Raw genomic sequence first — 17,751 nt, forward strand, 5'->3', positions numbered from 1 at the left:
TAAAGATATTAAAAGACATCAGCATAAATTAAAAAAAGGCAATCAACAATCTGGACCCTAGATTTGTAACCATTCTGTAGCAGAGTTTCAAATGTCATCAATGAAAGGATTTGAGTTGTGAATACATTTTAATGAGGATAAATACAATTTGACTTCATTTTGAAAACACAGGAGGTTCGGACGATCTTTTTTCCACTTTTTCTTATGGGTATGATATTTTCCCAAAAGAAGGAGGATGTTCACTAAGTTTGCTGACTCTTTTGGCAACTTACTGTTATAAAACAAAATATGTTTTTCTGTGAATTGTATGTTGTTAATTTTTTGACTAAGCCAGTTATGAAAATCTTGCCAGAATCTTTGGATCACTGGACATGAAAAAAACAGCTGTTGGGTTGTTTCTGGGGCTACATGACAGAAATCACACGGATCAACCTCAAAGCCAAATCTGCTTCTCAATGTCTCTGCCGAAGGGTAATAATTGTTTATAATTTTGAACTGCATTTCTTTTATTTTGGGGGCCACTGGCCATTTTATGAATTTCCAAAATTGAGCACCAGATGTGACTGACAGGTGTCTCAGTTATTTTGTATTTCCCTTTTCTATTAAAGTCATGATATGATGTACCTTTAAAGGATTTGTTTAGGTATTTATTATCACATTTTTTTTCATTAAGTTTTATTTCTCCTATTACTAAATTTGGTAGTTTAATTTGAACATAGGAAGACAGTATTGTATTTTTTATTAAATGTATTAAAGCAATTGGAATTGCTCTGCAGGTTTTCTGGAATTCTTTGGTTGAACATTCAATATCATATTTACTTTTGAAGTCTCTTAACTGAAGAATTTCTCCATTTGAATCAAGAATGTCACTTACAAAAATAATCTTGTGATCAAACCAATTCGGATGAAAAATGGTCTTCCTGTTTGTGGTCATTACTCTGTTGTTCCACAGGGGGGCGCAGTGAGGAGTGAAATTGTGGCTAAATATCATTTTCCAGTGGAAAAGTACTTGTTTGTGAAATTCTGAAATCTTTATAGGAAGTTTGGAAATTTCAAAGTCACATCTAAGCAAAAAATCTAATCCACCTAATTTATTGAAGATGTTTTTGGGAATATGAAACCATATTGAGTCAGGGTTAGCCATAAAGTCTTTTAACCATTTTATTCTAAAGGTTCCAATCATTGATTCAAAATCAGTCGTCTTTATACCTCCTAAATTATATTCCTTAATTAGTTGAGATTTTCTGATGTAATGGGTCTTATTTCTCCAAATAAATTTATAAATAACTGAGTTAATTTTTTTAACATTCTTTGGGTTAATGTAGAGAGATTGACACGGATATATTAATTTTGAAATTCCTTCAGATTTGGACAACAAATTTCTTCCAAAAATGGTTAGATCTCTGATTAACCAGTGATTGAATGATTTCTGCATTTGGTTAATTTTTTCCATTATGTTTATTTCTTCCCTTTCTTTTTCATCTCTAATTAATTTAATTCCTAAATATTTCACTTCATGTTTTACTGGGATTGAAAACATTTCTTTTTCCAGGCAAGAGAACAGGGGTAGTAATTCACATTTTTGTAAGTTTAATTGAAGACCAGAAGCTTTTGAGAAAATGGATATAATTTGTAGGGCTTCCATTACCATGTTTTTGTCTTTTAGAAAAAATACTGTGTCATCTGCAAACTGGCTAAGGCGGAATTCAAAATCAAAAACTTTAATGCCTTGAAAATTAGGGTTGTTTAGAATTAAGTATGCTAAGAGTTGAGTACATAAAATGAAAATTTTTGGTGATATTGGACATCCTTGCCTTATTCCACATGTTACATTTATTCTGGGTGTTAATTTTTTTCCAAATCCAAAATGTTCCAGCGTTTGAAATAAAGAAAACATTAAATAAGAATATGTCACAATTTTCTTGGCAAAAATTTGAGCCATATAAAGTTGAGTAAAATGAAAATATTTCAGAATTAATTTGCTCTGGGTCTTCAATTAATCTTCCATTTTTGTTTATTTTACCTAATTGTTTTTTTGTTTGTCTACATTTTTCTAATCCATAGAAGTATGTTGTGTTTTTTCTCCCTCTTCAATCCATTTAGCTCTGGATCGTATAAACGCACCGTTTGCTATTTCTGAATAAATCTCATCAAGTTGTTTTTGGAGCATGTTTAGCTCGGCCAGATCTTCCTCTGAAGGATCAGCCTTGTTGCATAAAATATTCATCTTTCTGACAATTTCCTTTTGCTTTATTTTCCTATTTTTTACAACATTTTTTCCAATTTCACTTGCTATACGTTTGCTTTCAAATTTAAGCCCCTCCCACTTCCCTTTGTTTGTCATTTCCATTCCCTTGACTTTCAAACATAGAGATTTGATCTCCTTAATAAATATATCATTTATTAAAAGTTTATTGTTGAATTTCCACGTGTTGTGAGATGGGTGTGTATTTTTGCACAGTTTTAGGGAAAGGCTGATTAAACAATGGTCAGTAAGTGGAGACGGTTCTATTTGACAGTTTCCTACATGAGCAGATAAAGGTTGAGAAATGAGCCAATAATCTATTATTGATCGCTGGTTATTGTTTGATGCACTGATCCATGTATAGTTTTTAGATGTGGGGGTTTTTAATCTCCAGTAATCAAATGTGTTTGTCGACAAACAGAAGTTTCTGATGACATCATTGTGTTCTGGTTGTTGTCCATCTATCAAGCCAAGAGTTTGAAGCAATGTTAAAGTCTCCTCCAATAATTATTTTATCTGTTGCATGAGAAATTTTCCATTCCAACAAAACCTTAGCAATTTTTTCCAACATATTCTTATTTTGTACTTTGTTATTGTCCCCATATAAAGTCAGCACAATGATGACTTGCTCATTCATTTCAATAGCTGCTAACAACCAGAGACCTTCTCCATCTCCAAGATGCCTCATTAACTTCCCTGAAAACCTGTTCAACAGAATCCTGACTCCTGCTGAGCGGCTCGTGCCGTGTGAGGAAAGGACCGGATCTCCCCATTGTTGTTTCCAAAAGACTTCATCTGCTGGACCTGAGTGGGTTTCCTGCAGTAAAATTAGATTCGCCTTAAGTTCTTTACAAAATAAAAAGAGTGCCTTGCGTTTTGTAATATTTTTCAAACCTCTGGTATTTAAAGAAACAAATAAAATAGACCTGAACACTGAACAGAATCCTTGGTGTCTAAATAAACGCTGAGATTTCCTGAAGACGCAGGAATGAGCAGAATGTCTGTCCAAAACCATAAAGCAACATAAATGGACCAACTTCCCCAAGAATAGTAAAAGTTATTTTTTATTTTTTTTAAATTATAAACCTTGTTGTTATCAACCTTGAAATGACAACCTTCTAAAGCTCAACAAAAACAGACCTTGAAGCTATGGTCTCTGGTCGTCATGGCATCACTGTCCTCCCTTCATCAGCCGTACCCCTCCTTCAGAAAGGCTCTCTTCCCGCTCCGTCTGGCTCGCTCCACCATCGGCCAGAGTTTGGCTCTTGCTTCCCGATCTTCTTTGGAAAAGTCCTCCCTGAAGTAGATCTTCATCTCTTTGCAGACTCTGTCTTCCTTGGATTATCTCCACACTTCGTCTCTCACCGTGCGCATTGCAAACTGGATGATTATGGCTCTTGGCGTGTTGTTATTCACTGCGCCTCTTTTCCCAGCCGATGAACGGTGTCGACGGTGTCCCGGAGCTTCTCCACAGACATCGGAACCACTCTGGTGAGGATGCTGAGGAGGACCTCTCTGGTGTTTTCCTTGTCTTTCTCAGGCCCCCCCATCAGCAGCGGGTCCCATCTCCTCTTATATCTTTCGCTCTCCAGACATTTCTCTCTCAACTCTTTGTTTTCTAATGAGAGATGCTCCACGCGTTCTTCTTGCAGCTTCACAATATTTTCTGTGTTCTCTTTTGTAGATTTTCCAATCCCATCCATCCGATTCTCTATGCCTTCCAATTTCTTTTCCAAGTCGTCAAATCTTTTCAGAGCTGTTTGGATTTCATCCATACGGGAATCAAGGCCGTCAAATCTGGTTAGAATAGCCTGCATGGCGTGAGTGAGGCTAGCATCACCAGCGCCATCTTGTTTTTTCGTGGCTCCTCGTTTCTTCGTTCTTTTTGGGTTTGGGCTGTTTAAGCAGATCGGGTCATTCACATCCTCAGTAACCGTTTGCTCCATTTGCACTGTTTCTTCTTCCTCACAGCTGTTTTCAAGAGCCGGGAGGTCATAATCATGGTCGCTAACGTTAGCTTGTCTTGGGTTAGCCATTCTTCATGCAGTAGAGAAAAAACGTGAAAAATATATCTGGAGTAATCCGTTTTTTTTTTCTTTCCTAATATTGATTTTCTGACACTTCTGGGGAAGGTTGGTCTCACCCAAATTCCTAATTGGACACAAAAATTGGTTTCTCTTTCAGACCCTGCCTCAAACACCACCACTCACTCCGCCATCTTCCGGAAACCACATCACGCGTTCCTTATGAACCTGAAGATGAAGTTTCTCACTCCACTCTCTCAAAACTGACATCTGTGAAACCATAACTATGACTATGAGACAGCGGGTTTTGGGGCAGTAACCATGGAAACGGCTTCAGAGACAAGAAACAGACGATGGGCTGCAGAGTGGCAACGTTTAATGACACAGCCTCACAGAGTGACGTCATCATGACGTCACAAGGAGGAACCGTCAGGAGACAACCTCAGATGAATGCAGCGCCTCAGAAACGTCACGTACGAAAGAGGAAATTACAGAACAAGAAATAAAAAAAACATCAGTTTTTAAAACATCTGCCAAAGGAACCAAACCGGTTCCCAGCTTCTACATCACAGTCTGACCGGAACTAAACCCGGTTTATTCATTCAACCATTTCATTTAAATACACGTCTAAACCAAAAAAAACGCCACTCCAAGTGTTTCAGGTTTTAGAATACATGGACTCAAAGTGCAAACACACGCAGGACGCTGATGCACAGCAGCTTCATTCAAAAACACAAACAGGAAAACTTTGAACGCGGTCAGAAGTGTCACTTCCTGCTGGTTCCACAGTGTGAAGCTGCAGCTTTCTCTCTGTCCAGAGGGGGCGGGCCGTCCTTCAGAACGGTCCCGGACCACAACCTTCTGCTCTCATCACTCACACAACTATCGGCAAAGGTTTGTGTTTTCTTAGCAAAGCAGTGTTTTATTGTGAAAGTCTGGGATTTCCTGGATGCGTTTTGCACTCGGGTATTTCCTACAAAGTACTGAGAAAACGGCTTTGCTGACTGGACGATATGAAATATTCTTTTCAGGTCATTGTTTAGAAAAACATGTCTGATGCCATGTGACCCCTCCCCCCGCTGGTCTTTCCTGCGGCTGCACGCTTCACCTCCATGAACCGTCCACACTGACCAGGGAAGACGAGAGCTGCGCTCCACGCTGCTGTGGCGGAGCGTCCGGCAGCATCGTAACAGTGCAATCTGAGCGGTGGAGTCTGTGCAAAAAGCACGGCAGGTGCTGCAACACCTGTCTGCGGAAGGGGAGGGGCTTCTTTCAATGGAGAGGTGCAGAGGAGAAGGAGGAGGAGGGCTGGCCGGACAGCAGACTGTGGGAGCGCGAGGCCCGCTGGGACCGCTGCTGCTGCGGGGCGGCCCCCCCAGAATCCGACGGGTCCAAACCCGGAGAACCTTCAGTGACCTCGGTGTCCAGCTGGGCCGGACACTCAAAGTGAACGCAGTGGAACACCTTCAGGAAACGCACACAGGGCATCAACACACGTGCACACGTACGTGCACCCATCGGGCATGTCAAACACCAAAGGGCGACCCCCCCACACACACCCACACACACTCCGCCTGTTCCACCGCTTGTTGCCTCCATTCTTTTCCTGATCTACCCCCTCTCCCTCTTCTGCCCTTGCTCGCCCCTGTGGGGCAGGTGCAGGTGAGACGTTACCTCGTTGGCGGTGTTGTGAGTCCCGACGATGCGGATGAAGGAGGCGGGCTGCTTATCAAAGGTCAGCGTCTGCCAGGATCTGAGACAGAGGAGGAACCACATGATCTTCATCAGACACGCAGAAACCTTTGATGCTTTCCTCACGTCTTTGATCTGCTTCACTTTAACGACCTTTCTTTGATGTTTTTACACAAATCAATTATTTATTAAGAGGTGAAAATCCATCCCGAGTCTGGAATCAAAGCGACGAAGATGAAGGCGACTCCGTACCGACACGCCACCTTGGTCCGGTCCACCACCCGGACCCAGTGCTGCTGGTCGGTGGACACCTCGATGTAGTAGCTGTAGGAGCGCTCGTCGCAGTCCCACAGCAGCAGCCTGAAGCAGAGCGGGGGAGGGTTCTGTCCGTCAGAGCGTTTCAGCAGACCGGCGGGCGTCAGGATCACATCTACCTCAGAGAGCCCACGGCGTACGGCTGCGCCAGCTGGATGACGATGGCTCCGGAGCCCAGCTGGTGGCAGGTGTACCCCGAGTCCCAGTCATAGTTGCGAGTGTCACCGTTGAGCAAGGCATTTCTGCTGCGGCTCACGCCCTCCACGACGCTGGCACAGCAGGCGGTGGTGGCGACGTTCTCCGCAGGAACTGCAGGTGAAAGCAGCAGATGAAGGGATGGACTCCATCAGCGAACATTTGATCCGTGACATGACTCAATCCCCCTTCAACTCCAGAAAAATACCGTTTTCATGTAAACATTCAGGATTCTGCTCCTCCGTTCTACACAGTAAATCAAACCGGACCATAACCAAAGCGGTTCTCGGAATCGGAACCAGTGAAACTTACCCAGAAGGCCGTTCTCCAGCGTGAAGGAGCGGCTGGTGAACATGCACTCAAAGGCCACCAGGTGGAAGACCTTGTTGACCGTGTTGTGGGTCCCGACGATGCGGACGTACCTGACGGAGAAAAGCTTTTAGTTTCTTCCTGCAGAACCGGGCCGCTCGTTCCTTCAGAGTCGGCTTCACCTGCAGACTCGTGGCGTGAAGTAAAGGTTCTGCCACGAGCGGCACAGGTGCTTGGAGTGGTCCACCACCCGCACCCAGTCCAGCTCGTCCATGGACACCTCCACGTAGTAGGAGTACGAGCTGCGGACGCAGCAGGCGTTAAAAGCAGAACAGCGGAGAACGTCTCCACTGACGGCAGCTCCTTACCGGCTGTCCCGGTCCCAAAGCAGGAGGCGGATGTGGTTGATGATGGACGGCTGACCCAGCTTGACCTCGATGCCGGCCCGGCCGTCCTCTTCGATGGGATGTCTGGAAAAGCCGTGGTCCAGGTCGTAGTTCTGAGTGTCTCCGTCCAGCAGCGCCGACTTCAGCTCGCCTTTGACCACCTGGGCTCCGTGCTTCATGGTGGCGAGGTTCTCTTCCGGAACTGAAATGATTCCAAGATTCCTGCTGTGAGTTTGAGGGGCAGGACCAAAGGCGGCGACGGAGGCGGGGACTCACTCAGCATCCCTCTGTAGTTCAGGTCCATATTGCGGCTCTCGGAGCGGGTCTTGATGGCGTCCAGCAGGTCATCCGGACTCACGAGGCCAGAAGGTCGCACCACGTTCAGCATCTCCGTCAGCGTCATGAGCGGCAGGCGCACCACTGACATCACTTCCTGGGTGTGGTCTCCATCCTGGTGGTGGCGGCACCAGCGGCACAACGCCTGGAAGATGTCCTTCTCCGTGGCAGCGAAGGAGTCCCGCTGGACCACGGTGAGCAGAGCGACCTGCACACAGCCCCCCCATTAAGAGGAAGTGAGGACACACAACCACCTGCTCCAGAGTACCATAGGCTGACAGCAGGAAGGGGCGGGGCTAGGACATGAAAGGCCTCTAGAGAACTCGTTCTTTGAAGAACCACAATAGAAACAAATATTCCATGTCTCTGTGGGTTCAACAAATATTTACACATTTGAGACCAAAGGAGAAGAAACGTCTCTAGGATTGAAGGAAGGAATATGAAGCCAGCTTTAGGAAGAATTTTTACAGGAATATACAAGACAGATGAAAACATTTGTATCTAGAAGTTCTTCTGTTTGAATGTTTGATCCGGTCTCTGATGAGCTGCAGAACCGGTCCAGGTGATACTGATACTTTTCCTCACACTTCAGCTGCATTCGTTAGATTAATATGTATGAACAGGAGTTTACCTTGGAGAGCGTCAGGAACCCGTCTGAGTTCAGCACCTCAGGGGCGTGTCTGTCCATGTAAGCGCAGCAGGCTGCACTGAGCGCGCTCAGACAGTACAGGCAGGCCACGTCGAACACCAGGCAGACGTTGTTGATGTGCAGGATGGTCCGCAGGAAGTCGGAGGTGGAGTCTTCCAGAGGTTGGAGGCCGTACCGGTGAGCCAGACCCAGGAAGTCCAGCAGAACCTCTTCCCGGGCAGAGCTGAGGCTGGCCCGGCCCGTGTACAGGTAGTTCAGCAGCATGGAGAAGGCTTCAGCTCGGGTCTCCTCCAAACGCACCTCGGCCTGGGGCTGGGACTCCTTCATCCCACCGAACAGCAGGGCCCTGAAGGGGCCACGCCAACATTAATGTGAAGGACACTTGAACGCCCCGGAGCTCAGAGCCATTAGATCCATCAGACCCAACGGATCCAACCGATCCATCAGGTCTAACCAGTCTATCGGATCTAACGGATCCATGAGACCCAACAGGTCAATCTGAGCTAACAAATCCATCAGATCCATGATGCAAACAGAACAGAAAGGAACAGTCAGAGTCAAATGACCTTAAAACAGCCTCTTTACCCCCCCGGGGGCAAAGACCATGACAGGAAGACACGTGTCAAACTGATCTTTCTGATCACTTCATTGAATAAACGTTTGATTCTGTCAAAATACTGATTCTTATTTCCTTGATTTAAAGCTGTCCTCCAGAATACCAGGCAATAACCTGTATCTAGAACCACATAATACACAGTGGTGGACCATAAGTGTTGTTAGGAACGCTCCACCTGTCTTCTCCCCAGAACACAGAACCCCATGAATAAATATGATGGAGAACCGTATGGATCCTGAAGAACCTAAAGTCCTGAAACCCGCAGGAACGTTATGGGTGAACTCTAGAACGATGACGTGAGTAAACGTCCCCGTGCGCTCTGCGGGTTCTCCGTCAGACTAGAACCGCCGCTTGTTTACCTGAAGTAGTGGCAGCGCGCCGCCAGGATGACCCGGTGCGCCGGGAAGCGCTTCCCCTCCACGATGAAGGTGACGTCACTGTACTCCTCCCCGAGCACCAGCGCGCCCAGCTGCTCCGACAGCAGGTGGATGTGGTCGATCTCCGACACGGAGGCCAGCGGCCGCAGGGGGTGGCTGTTGCTCATGGTCTGCCGGACACCAGACGTTAGCTCCCGCTAGGCTAACCCACAGCCACCGTCAGGAAGCCACGGAGTGATGCTTCACCTCACGCTCACCGCCGTCATTCGCCCTCCAAACTTACCCAGCAGCCACCGCGCACCTCCCTTACGAACGAAACTTCTTCCAAAAGCGCCACACAGATCAGATTTTAAAGAAATAAAAAGAAAAACAGCTCAAAAGAGCCGATCCCTCCTACATCGGAGCAGCGGAAACGGATGCTGGCCGACGGACATCAACTTCCGGTTCTTTGACGTAATTCACGGTTCTTTATCGCCCCCTACCGGAAAAGAGGATAAACAAAGATTTCTTCATCGCAACGTATCACGAACGGCCAGCAGAGGGCGCTGTTGTTACTGAAAACGTCCTTGATTTTCTGAAACAATCTGAATATTTTTTTGAACTTTATTGTTCAAAACAAATAGAACAAATATGCATGACAAGATCAATAGTCATAACAATGCCAGGGGATGCTACATGTATTACAAAAGAAATTTTACAAAAACACATTACTATGCATTGAAAATGTATAGTAATGGTATAGTATGTATGGTATAAATAAATGTATCAGATCTACCTCAGAGAGTACGAGTAAAGTATAAATGTATAGTAATATAGTAAATGAAAACTTACCTAATAAATATAATTAGATTAATTGCTACTTTTATGTTTGATTTTATGTTCTTTTCATGTAGGCCAAATATGATATATTCAAATTTCATCTGAAATTGTGAGTCTAATTTGTGATTTATAAAACGTGCAAAATAGGTGCCTGATTGTTTTCTGGTTGTTCTTTTACAAAAGGTACAGTTGGAGTCGATTATCTTATTATATTGTAGCGACCTGGGGGTTAGCCCCGCCTTTAGCCCCTAAGACTCATGGGAAGTGGGGAGTTTTGGGGGGGAAACCTTGAGTGAGAGGGCTGGAAGCAGAAGTGACCTCCATGTTGTTTGGGCTGTTTAAGTGTGGTTGAATGAACTGACCTGATCTAGAAAAGGAATCTTTGGTTCTTTTCCTGTTTATTAGTCTTTGAGACTGTCCGGCGTCTGCGGTGTATGAGGCACAGACAGCTCTCCAATGAAGCCTCTTCTTTAGCAGCTTGACCTTGCTTCCCCGCTAAAGTGACGTCCCGGTTAGGTCGTTCCAATATCTTAGCATGTATTGATTAGTGGGATAGATTCTATGTAGATGTTTGTAGGAGACATCTTTCATCTTGTTATTAATTAGTCATTTCTGATGCAGGCTCCAAAAGTTTTCCAGGGCAAGTCAGAAATAGATTTCTCTAGTAGAAGACAGCAGAGGAACCGAAATGACATTTTGCTGAAACAGGTATGATCTTGTTATTCTTTAGTTGAAACACGATTTTCCAACATTAGTGTCACTTGGAGATAATCTAGCCACAGGGGTTGCAAGCCAGTTACTTCTGTGCCGGTCCCAAGCCCGGATAAATAGATAGGGTTGCGTCAGGAAGGGCATCCGGCGTAAAAATTGCCAAAATAACCATGCGAATCATCCACAAAACTTTAGACATGCCGGATCGGTCGAGCCCCGGGTTAACAACGACCGCCACCGATGCTGTTAACCTACAGGGTGTCGGTGGAAATTTGACTACTGTTGGTGGAAGAAAGAGGGGAGGCAGAAGGGTCCGTGGCCAGAGAGAGAAGGGAAAAGGCAGGAACATAGGTTTGAGAATAGGGACTCTTAACGTTGGCACAATGACAGGGAAAGGCAGAGAGCTGGCAGACATGATGGAGAGAAGGAAGGTAGATGTACTGTGTGTGCAGGAGACAAGGTGGAAGGGCAGCAAGGCACGTAGTATTGGAGGAGGATACAAACTGTTCTATCATGGTGTTGATAGGAAGAGAAACGGGGTAGGTGTGATTCTGAAGGGGGAGTTTGTAAACAGTGTTCTAGAGGTGAAAAGAGTCTCAGACAGGATGATGAGCCTAAAGTTAGAAATTGAAGGGGTGATGGTGAATGTAGTCAGTGGGTATGCGCCACAGGTTGGCTGTGAGTTAGAAGTGAAGGAGAGATTCTGGAGTGAGTTGGATGAGGTCATAGAGAGTATCCCCAGAGGAGAGAGAGTTGTTATTGGAGCAGACTTTAATGGGCATGTTGGTGAGGGCAACAGAGGTGATGAGGAGGTGATGGGCAGGTTTGGTGTGAAGGAAAGGAATCTGGAGGGACAGATGGTGGTGGACTTTGCGAAGAGGATGGAAATGGCTGTAGTCAACACTTACTTCCAGAAGAGAGAGGAACATAGAGTGACATACAGAAGTGGAGGTAGGAGTACTCAGGTGGACTACATCCTATGTAGACGAGGTCATTTGAGAGAGGTTAATGACTGCAAAGTGGTGGTAGGAGAGAGTGTAGCCAGACAGCACCGCATGGTGGTGTGTAAGATGACTCTGGAGGTCAGGAAGAAGAAGAGAGGGTAAACAGAAAAGAAGACCAAGTGGTGGAAGCTACAGAATGAAGAAACTTGTGAGGAATTTAGGCAGAAGTTGAAGCAGGTCCTGGGTGGTCAGGATGAGCTTCCAGAGGACTGGGAAACTACAGCAGAGATTATCAGGGAAACAGGTAGGAAGGTGCTAGGTGTGTCATCTGGAAAGAGGAAAGACGGTAAAGAGACTTGGTGGTGGAATGAGGAAGTACAGGAATGCGTCCAGAGGAAGAGGTTGGCTAAAAGGAAGTGGGATGTAGAAAGGACTGAGGAAGGTAGACAGGAGTACAAGGAAGCGCAGCGTAGAGTGAAGAGAGAGGTGGCAAAGGCCAAACAGAAAGCTTACGATGAACTATATGACAGGTTAGACACAAAGGAAGGAGAGAAGGACTTGTACAGGCTAGCCAGACAGAGAGACAGAGATGGGAAGGACGTGCAACAGATAAGGGTGATTAAGGACAGAGATGGAAAGGTGCTAACAACCCAGGAGAGTGTACAGAAAAGATGGAAGGAGTATTTTGAGGAGCTGATGAACGAGGAAAATGACAGGGAAAGAAGGGAGGAAGATGTGGTTGTTGTGGAGCAGGAAGTAGCAGAGATTGGAAAGGATGAGGTTAGGAAGGCTCTGAAAAGGATGAAGAGCGGAAAGGCCGTTGGTCCTGATGACCTACCTGTGGAGGTATGGAAGTGCTTAGGAGAGACAGCAGTGGAATTTCTAACAAGGTTGTTCAATAGGATTCTAGAGAGTGAGAAGATGCCTGAGGAATGGAGGAGAAGCATTCTGGTTCCGATCTTTAAGAACAAGGGTGACACGCAGAACTGCAGCAACTATAGAGGAATAAAGTTGATGAGCCACACAATGAAGCTGTGGGAAAGAGTAGTGGAAGCCAGGCTTAGGAAGAAGGTGGAGATCTGTGAGCAGCAGTATGGTTTCATGCCCCGTAAGAGCACCACTGATGCCATTTTTGCTTTGAGAATGTTGTTGGAAAAGTACAGAGAAGGTCAGAAGGAGCTGCATTGTGTGTTGGTAGATTTAGAGAAGGGACGGCTCATGTTGCCTGTGTTAGCGACAAAGTCAGAGAAGCCAGACTGAGATGGTTTGGAAATGTTCAGAGGAGGGATAGTGGATATATTGGTAGAAGGATGTTGGAGATGGAGCTGCCTGGCAGGAGGGCAAGAGGACGGCCAAAGAGGAGATATATGGATGTCCTAACAGAGGACATGAAGTTGGCTAATGTTAGGGTAGAAGATGTTCATGATAGAGTGAGGTGGAAAAGGATGATTCGCTGTGGCGACCCCTGATGGGAAAAGCCCAAAGAGAAAGAAGAAGGAGTGTCACTTAGAGATAAGAAGGAGATATTTTCATCAAGTACAGTATCTTTAAAGAGTTCACAGATTTCAGTAGTAAGTAACTGCATCAAAAACAATAGCATACTCTTTTGGAGGAACAGCAAGGTCACATTTAAGGTTAAATTCTTCATGTCTGAGGAAACAATCTGAATATCTCAACCCAAAAAGCGATAGAAAAATAAATAAAATAAAGCAAAGCGATAGAAACAATTGAGAACATTTTTTATTCATGTGACACATCCAGACAGACGGACGTTTTCTATTCGGACTGATGTCGTTTGTGTTCGTCATCATTCGGGTTTATTTTGGGACGTCAACCGAACTCTGACCCAGAATCCGCAAGTTCTCTGCACGAACGCTAGATGGCGCTCCAGCCAAACAGACAAAAGTTTTTCTGGGTTCGCTTCAGTTCTGCAGGTTCTGTTCGGTGGGAAGTTCAGTGAAACGGACTTTTTATTCACATTTTTTTCACTATGATCGTTTTTGTTGTTTCATTCTCGTTTTTTAAAACGTTTTTATTTTATTTCTGTAACTTTCTCTGGTCAAACATTCAGAACCAAACCGAACAGAAACAGAACCGGCCGCCAATAGAAACATGACCCACAAACGTTACTGTCAGGGTCTCTGGGCTTGTCGGTCTTCCAGAACCTTCCGGAGAACCACAGCTTTCATGCGTGAACAGAGTTCGGTTCTGGAGAAGCCTCTCCGGGTCAGTACTCACCGGACTCGGCAGGTGGCGCTCCTCCACCTTTCCTCGGGCTCCACTGCCGCGCGTACCAACACGCACGAGCACGCGCAGGTGTCCTCTTGAGACTGTGGGTCCTGTCAGACCCTCGCGACTCACTTCCAAACCGAACCGAGCGGGACTTCCTGTTTGTCAGACTAGAACCGAGCCTCCCCGCGCGGGTCCTGATGGGAAACTACCGGGAATGGTCACCACACGCGCCCAAACGCCTGGCACGCACGCGGACGTGCTGTCAGGCGTGTCTTTGAGACGCTCGCGCTCAGAGTTGACAGAGAGCTCGCGCCGATTCAGCTCTCTGAGCTCCGCGAGCTCACTATGGAGCTGTGACGGCGCGCGGGCCGAAGCCACCGGCTCTTCGCGGGCGGAGCGGGAACGATGCGCGCGTGGCGGAGGCTCGCGGCGCTCGCGGCAGTGCTGGTGTGGCTGGGAGCGCTGTTTTACCTGCTGGAGCTGAGCCGGAGGAAGTTACCGGAGCCCGGGGGGGCCGGAGGGGGAGAGGCTGCCGACAGTCAGGTGAGTGCGCGAGGAAAAGAGCGCGTGGTGCTGACTGGAGAACATATGATTGATCTGACGTTTGTCTGATCAGCAAACTCATCGATAGATGGAAATTTGTCCTGATGAAACCAATAACGTCAGAAACAGGATGCAGTGGGGGAGTCAGGATTCATTTATTGATAACATTTGTCTAAAAAAAAGTCATAAAGTCAGAAACAGGATGAAACAACGTCTGTTGTTTAGGTTAAACTGAAAAAAAACGTCGGTTTTTAAACTCCTCTGTAGGATCTTCATCAGGGAATCTCTGAGGAACACTCTGATGACCAAACGTCCGTCAGTTCTCAGAAAGTTCATGTTCCTCATGGAATCTGTCTGGAGGTCAGCAGGTCAACATGGTCCGTCACCGGCCTTCACAGCGCTGCTGGTTAGAACTAAAGCTGCTGAAGTGCTCACAGTGCATGTACGTGCACGGTTTCCTGCTGGGATTTGTTAGCAGGTATGAAAGCCCCCCAACCCAAAGTAGGGGCGGGGGGGCTTCTGCTTGTCCTCCTGCAGGTTCCAGGTAAGAGCAGCTGTTTTTTTTCCTGTATGTGGTCATCTATCAGCTGAGCGGGGGCCTCTAGTGGTGACCAGACATTACTGTTACCATTGGGGGTCATGTAGACACAGGAGGAGTCTGTTAGTATAAACCCCTTCTGGATCTGAGGACAAACTTTATTCATGACAGCTGTGAGCGTTTCGTTTTTGGACTGAAGACACGGGGGGGTGGGGGCAGGACAGATAAAGGGGGTAAAAAATAGTTGGAAGATGACCAAGAAACACATTTTGTTTGTTTTACAAACAAAAAGAGGCAACAAGCTGCAGGAAGTTTATCACCATGACTTTACAATGTAGATGTTTATCAAAAAGGGTGGGGCCCATCCACACACACTCAAATCTAACCCCCCACCCCCGCAGTGGGTTCCTTCATTTAAAGAACGGTGAGGTCGGATGTTTCTGGATGGATAATTAATTAGCTGGTTTGATTTTACGCTGACATGGCTGTATTCATGAATGTCCTCTGTGCACGTGTAAACGCGTGCACGTGTTTGCTGAAGCTGGACTTCCTGACTCTGCTGGAGGGAATCTGGACGGCTTTGTTGGGATCTCTGGGTTTGCTGAGCTGTGCTGGTTTATTGACAGCAGTCTGAAGAGTCAGCAGAACCGGCTCGTTAATGAAGGGAGACAGCAGAACCGGCTCGTTAATGAAGGGAGACAGCAGAACCGGCTCGTTAAGGGAGACAGCAGAACCGGCTCGTTAAGGGAGACAGCAGAACCGGCTCGTTAAGGGAGTCAGCAGAACCGGCTCGTTAAGGGAGTCAGCAGAACCGGCTCGTTAAGGGAGTGAGCAGAACCGGCTCGTTAAGGGAGTGAGCAGAACCGGCTCGTTAAGGGAGTCAGCAGAACCGTCTCGTTAATGAAGGGAGACAGCAAAACCGGCTCGTTAATGAAGGGAGACAGCAGAACCGGCTCGTTAAGGGAGCCAGCAGAACCGGCTCGTTAAGGGAGTCAGCAGAACCGGCTCGTTAAGGGAGTCAGCAGAACCGGCTCGTCAAGGGAGTGAGCAGAACCGGCTCGTTAAGGGAGTGAGCAGAACCGGCTCGTTAAGGGAGTCAGCAGAACTGGCTCGTTAATGAAGGGAGACAGCAGAACCGGCTCGTTAATGAAGGGAGACAGCAGAACCGGCTCGTTAAGGGAGCCAGCAGAACCGGCTCGTTAAGGGAGTCAGCAGAACCGGCTCGTCAAGGGAGTGAGCAGAACCGGCTCGTTAAGGGAGTGAGCAGAACCGGCTCGTTAAGGGAGTCAGCAGAACTGGCTCGTTAATGAAGGGAGACAGCAGAACCGGCTCGTTAAGGGAGTCAGCAGAACCAGCTTGTTAAGGGAGACAGCAGAACCGGCTCGTTAAGGGAGTCAGCAGAACTGGCTCGTTAATGAAGGGAGACAGCAGAACCGGCTCGTTAATGAAGGGAGACAGCAGAACCGGCTCGTTAATGAAGGGAGACAGCAGAACCGGCTCGTTAAGGGAGCCAGCAGAACCGGCTCGTTAAGGGAGTCAGCAGAACCGGCTCGTTAAGGGAGCCAGCAGAACCGGCTCGTTAATGAAGGGAGACAGCAGAACCGGCTCGTTAATGAAGGGAGACAGCAGAACCGGCTCGTTAAGGGAGCCAGCAGAACCGGCTCGTTAAGGGAGTCAGCAGAACCGGCTCGTTAATGAAGGGAGACAGCAGAACCGGCTCGTTAAGGGAGACAGCAGAACCGGCTCGTTAAGGGAGACAGCAGAACCGGCTCGTTAAGGGAGTCAGCAGAACCGGCTCGTTAAGGGAGTCAGCAGAACCGGCTCGTTAAGGGAGTGAGCAGAACCGGCTCGTTAAGGGAGTGAGCAGAACCGGCTCGTTAAGGGAGTCAGCAGAACCGTCTCGTTAATGAAGGGAGACAGCAAAACCGGCTCGTTAATGAAGGGAGACAGCAGAACCGGCTCGTTAAGGGAGCCAGCAGAACCGGCTCGTTAAGGGAGTCAGCAGAACCGGCTCGTTAAGGGAGTGAGCAGAACCGGCTCGTTAAGGGAGACAGCAGAACCGGCTCGTTAAGGGAGACAGCAGAACCGGCTCGTTAAGGGAGTCAGCAGAACCGGCTCGTTAAGGGAGTCAGCAGAACCGGCTCGTTAAGGGAGTGAGCAGAACCGGCTCGTTAAGGGAGTGAGCAGAACCGGCTCGTTAAGGGAGTCAGCAGAACCGTCTCGTTAATGAAGGGAGACAGCAAAACCGGCTCGTTAATGAAGGGAGACAGCAGAACCGGCTCGTTAAGGGAGCCAGCAGAACCGGCTCGTTAAGGGAGTCAGCAGAACCGGCTCGTTAAGGGAGTCAGCAGAACCGGCTCGTCAAGGGAGTGAGCAGAACCGGCTCGTTAAGGGAGTGAGCAGAACCGGCTCGTTAAGGGAGTCAGCAGAACTGGCTCGTTAATGAAGGGAGACAGCAGAACCGGCTCGTTAATGAAGGGAGACAGCAGAACCGGCTCGTTAAGGGAGCCAGCAGAACCGGCTCGTTAAGGGAGTCAGCAGAACCGGCTCGTCAAGGGAGTGAGCAGAACCGGCTCGTTAAGGGAGTGAGCAGAACCGGCTCGTTAAGGGAGTCAGCAGAACTGGCTCGTTAATGAAGGGAGACAGCAGAACCGGCTCGTTAAGGGAGTCAGCAGAACCAGCTTGTTAAGGGAGACAGCAGAACCGGCTCGTTAAGGGAGTCAGCAGAACTGGCTCGTTAATGAAGGGAGACAGCAGAACCGGCTCGTTAATGAAGGGAGACAGCAGAACCGGCTCGTTAATGAAGGGAGACAGCAGAAC

General features: G+C 47.3%; 2 protein-coding genes and 1 long non-coding RNA gene across 4 annotated transcripts in view; 1 reads left to right on the forward strand and 2 right to left on the reverse strand.

The window, feature by feature from the left end:
- Positions 1-109: 109 nt before the first annotated feature.
- Positions 110-3,610, reverse strand: LOC144990039 (uncharacterized). The gene is made up of 2 exons (XR_013653970.1): positions 3,386-3,610; positions 110-3,062 (listed from the first exon to the last, which is right to left on the reverse strand). It is a non-coding gene; the product is annotated as an uncharacterized LOC144990039 (long non-coding RNA).
- A 1,018-nt stretch (positions 3,611-4,628) lies between these two features.
- On the reverse strand, positions 4,629-14,293 carry btbd9 (BTB (POZ) domain containing 9). Of its 2 annotated transcripts, none has more exons than XR_013653968.1 (12): positions 13,857-13,996; positions 9,428-9,622; positions 9,127-9,314; positions 8,134-8,497; positions 7,443-7,710; positions 7,149-7,368; positions 6,963-7,082; positions 6,784-6,893; positions 6,396-6,585; positions 6,115-6,321; positions 5,944-6,022; positions 4,629-5,733 (listed from the first exon to the last, which is right to left on the reverse strand). XR_013653968.1 is itself a non-coding variant. In XM_020700251.3 (12 exons), exons 3-12 carry the CDS (start codon positions 9,309-9,311, stop codon positions 5,542-5,544), a joined length of 1,836 nt encoding a protein of 611 aa, XP_020555910.1. In that variant the 5' UTR covers positions 9,312-9,314; positions 9,428-9,622; positions 13,857-14,293; the 3' UTR covers positions 4,629-5,541. The 2 variants fall into 2 exon arrangements, 1 of the variants encoding a protein (XP_020555910.1); XM_020700251.3 differs by having other exon boundaries at positions 6,214-6,321; positions 13,857-14,293.
- Positions 14,256-17,751, forward strand: part of galnt14 (UDP-N-acetyl-alpha-D-galactosamine:polypeptide N-acetylgalactosaminyltransferase 14 (GalNAc-T14)) — a 125,840-nt gene continuing 122,344 nt past the window's right edge. Inside the window, exon 1 of the mRNA XM_023952946.2 lies at positions 14,256-14,393. Within this exon, the coding sequence (XP_023808714.1) occupies positions 14,256-14,393 (138 nt within the window). The remainder of the gene's footprint in view (positions 14,394-17,751) is intronic.

The sequence above is a fragment of the Oryzias latipes genome, chromosome 24 (assembly GCF_053564925.1).
Source record: "Oryzias latipes strain Hd-rR chromosome 24, Olatipes_Hd-rR_3.1".
Classification (NCBI taxonomy): domain Eukaryota; kingdom Metazoa; phylum Chordata; class Actinopteri; order Beloniformes; family Adrianichthyidae; genus Oryzias; species Oryzias latipes.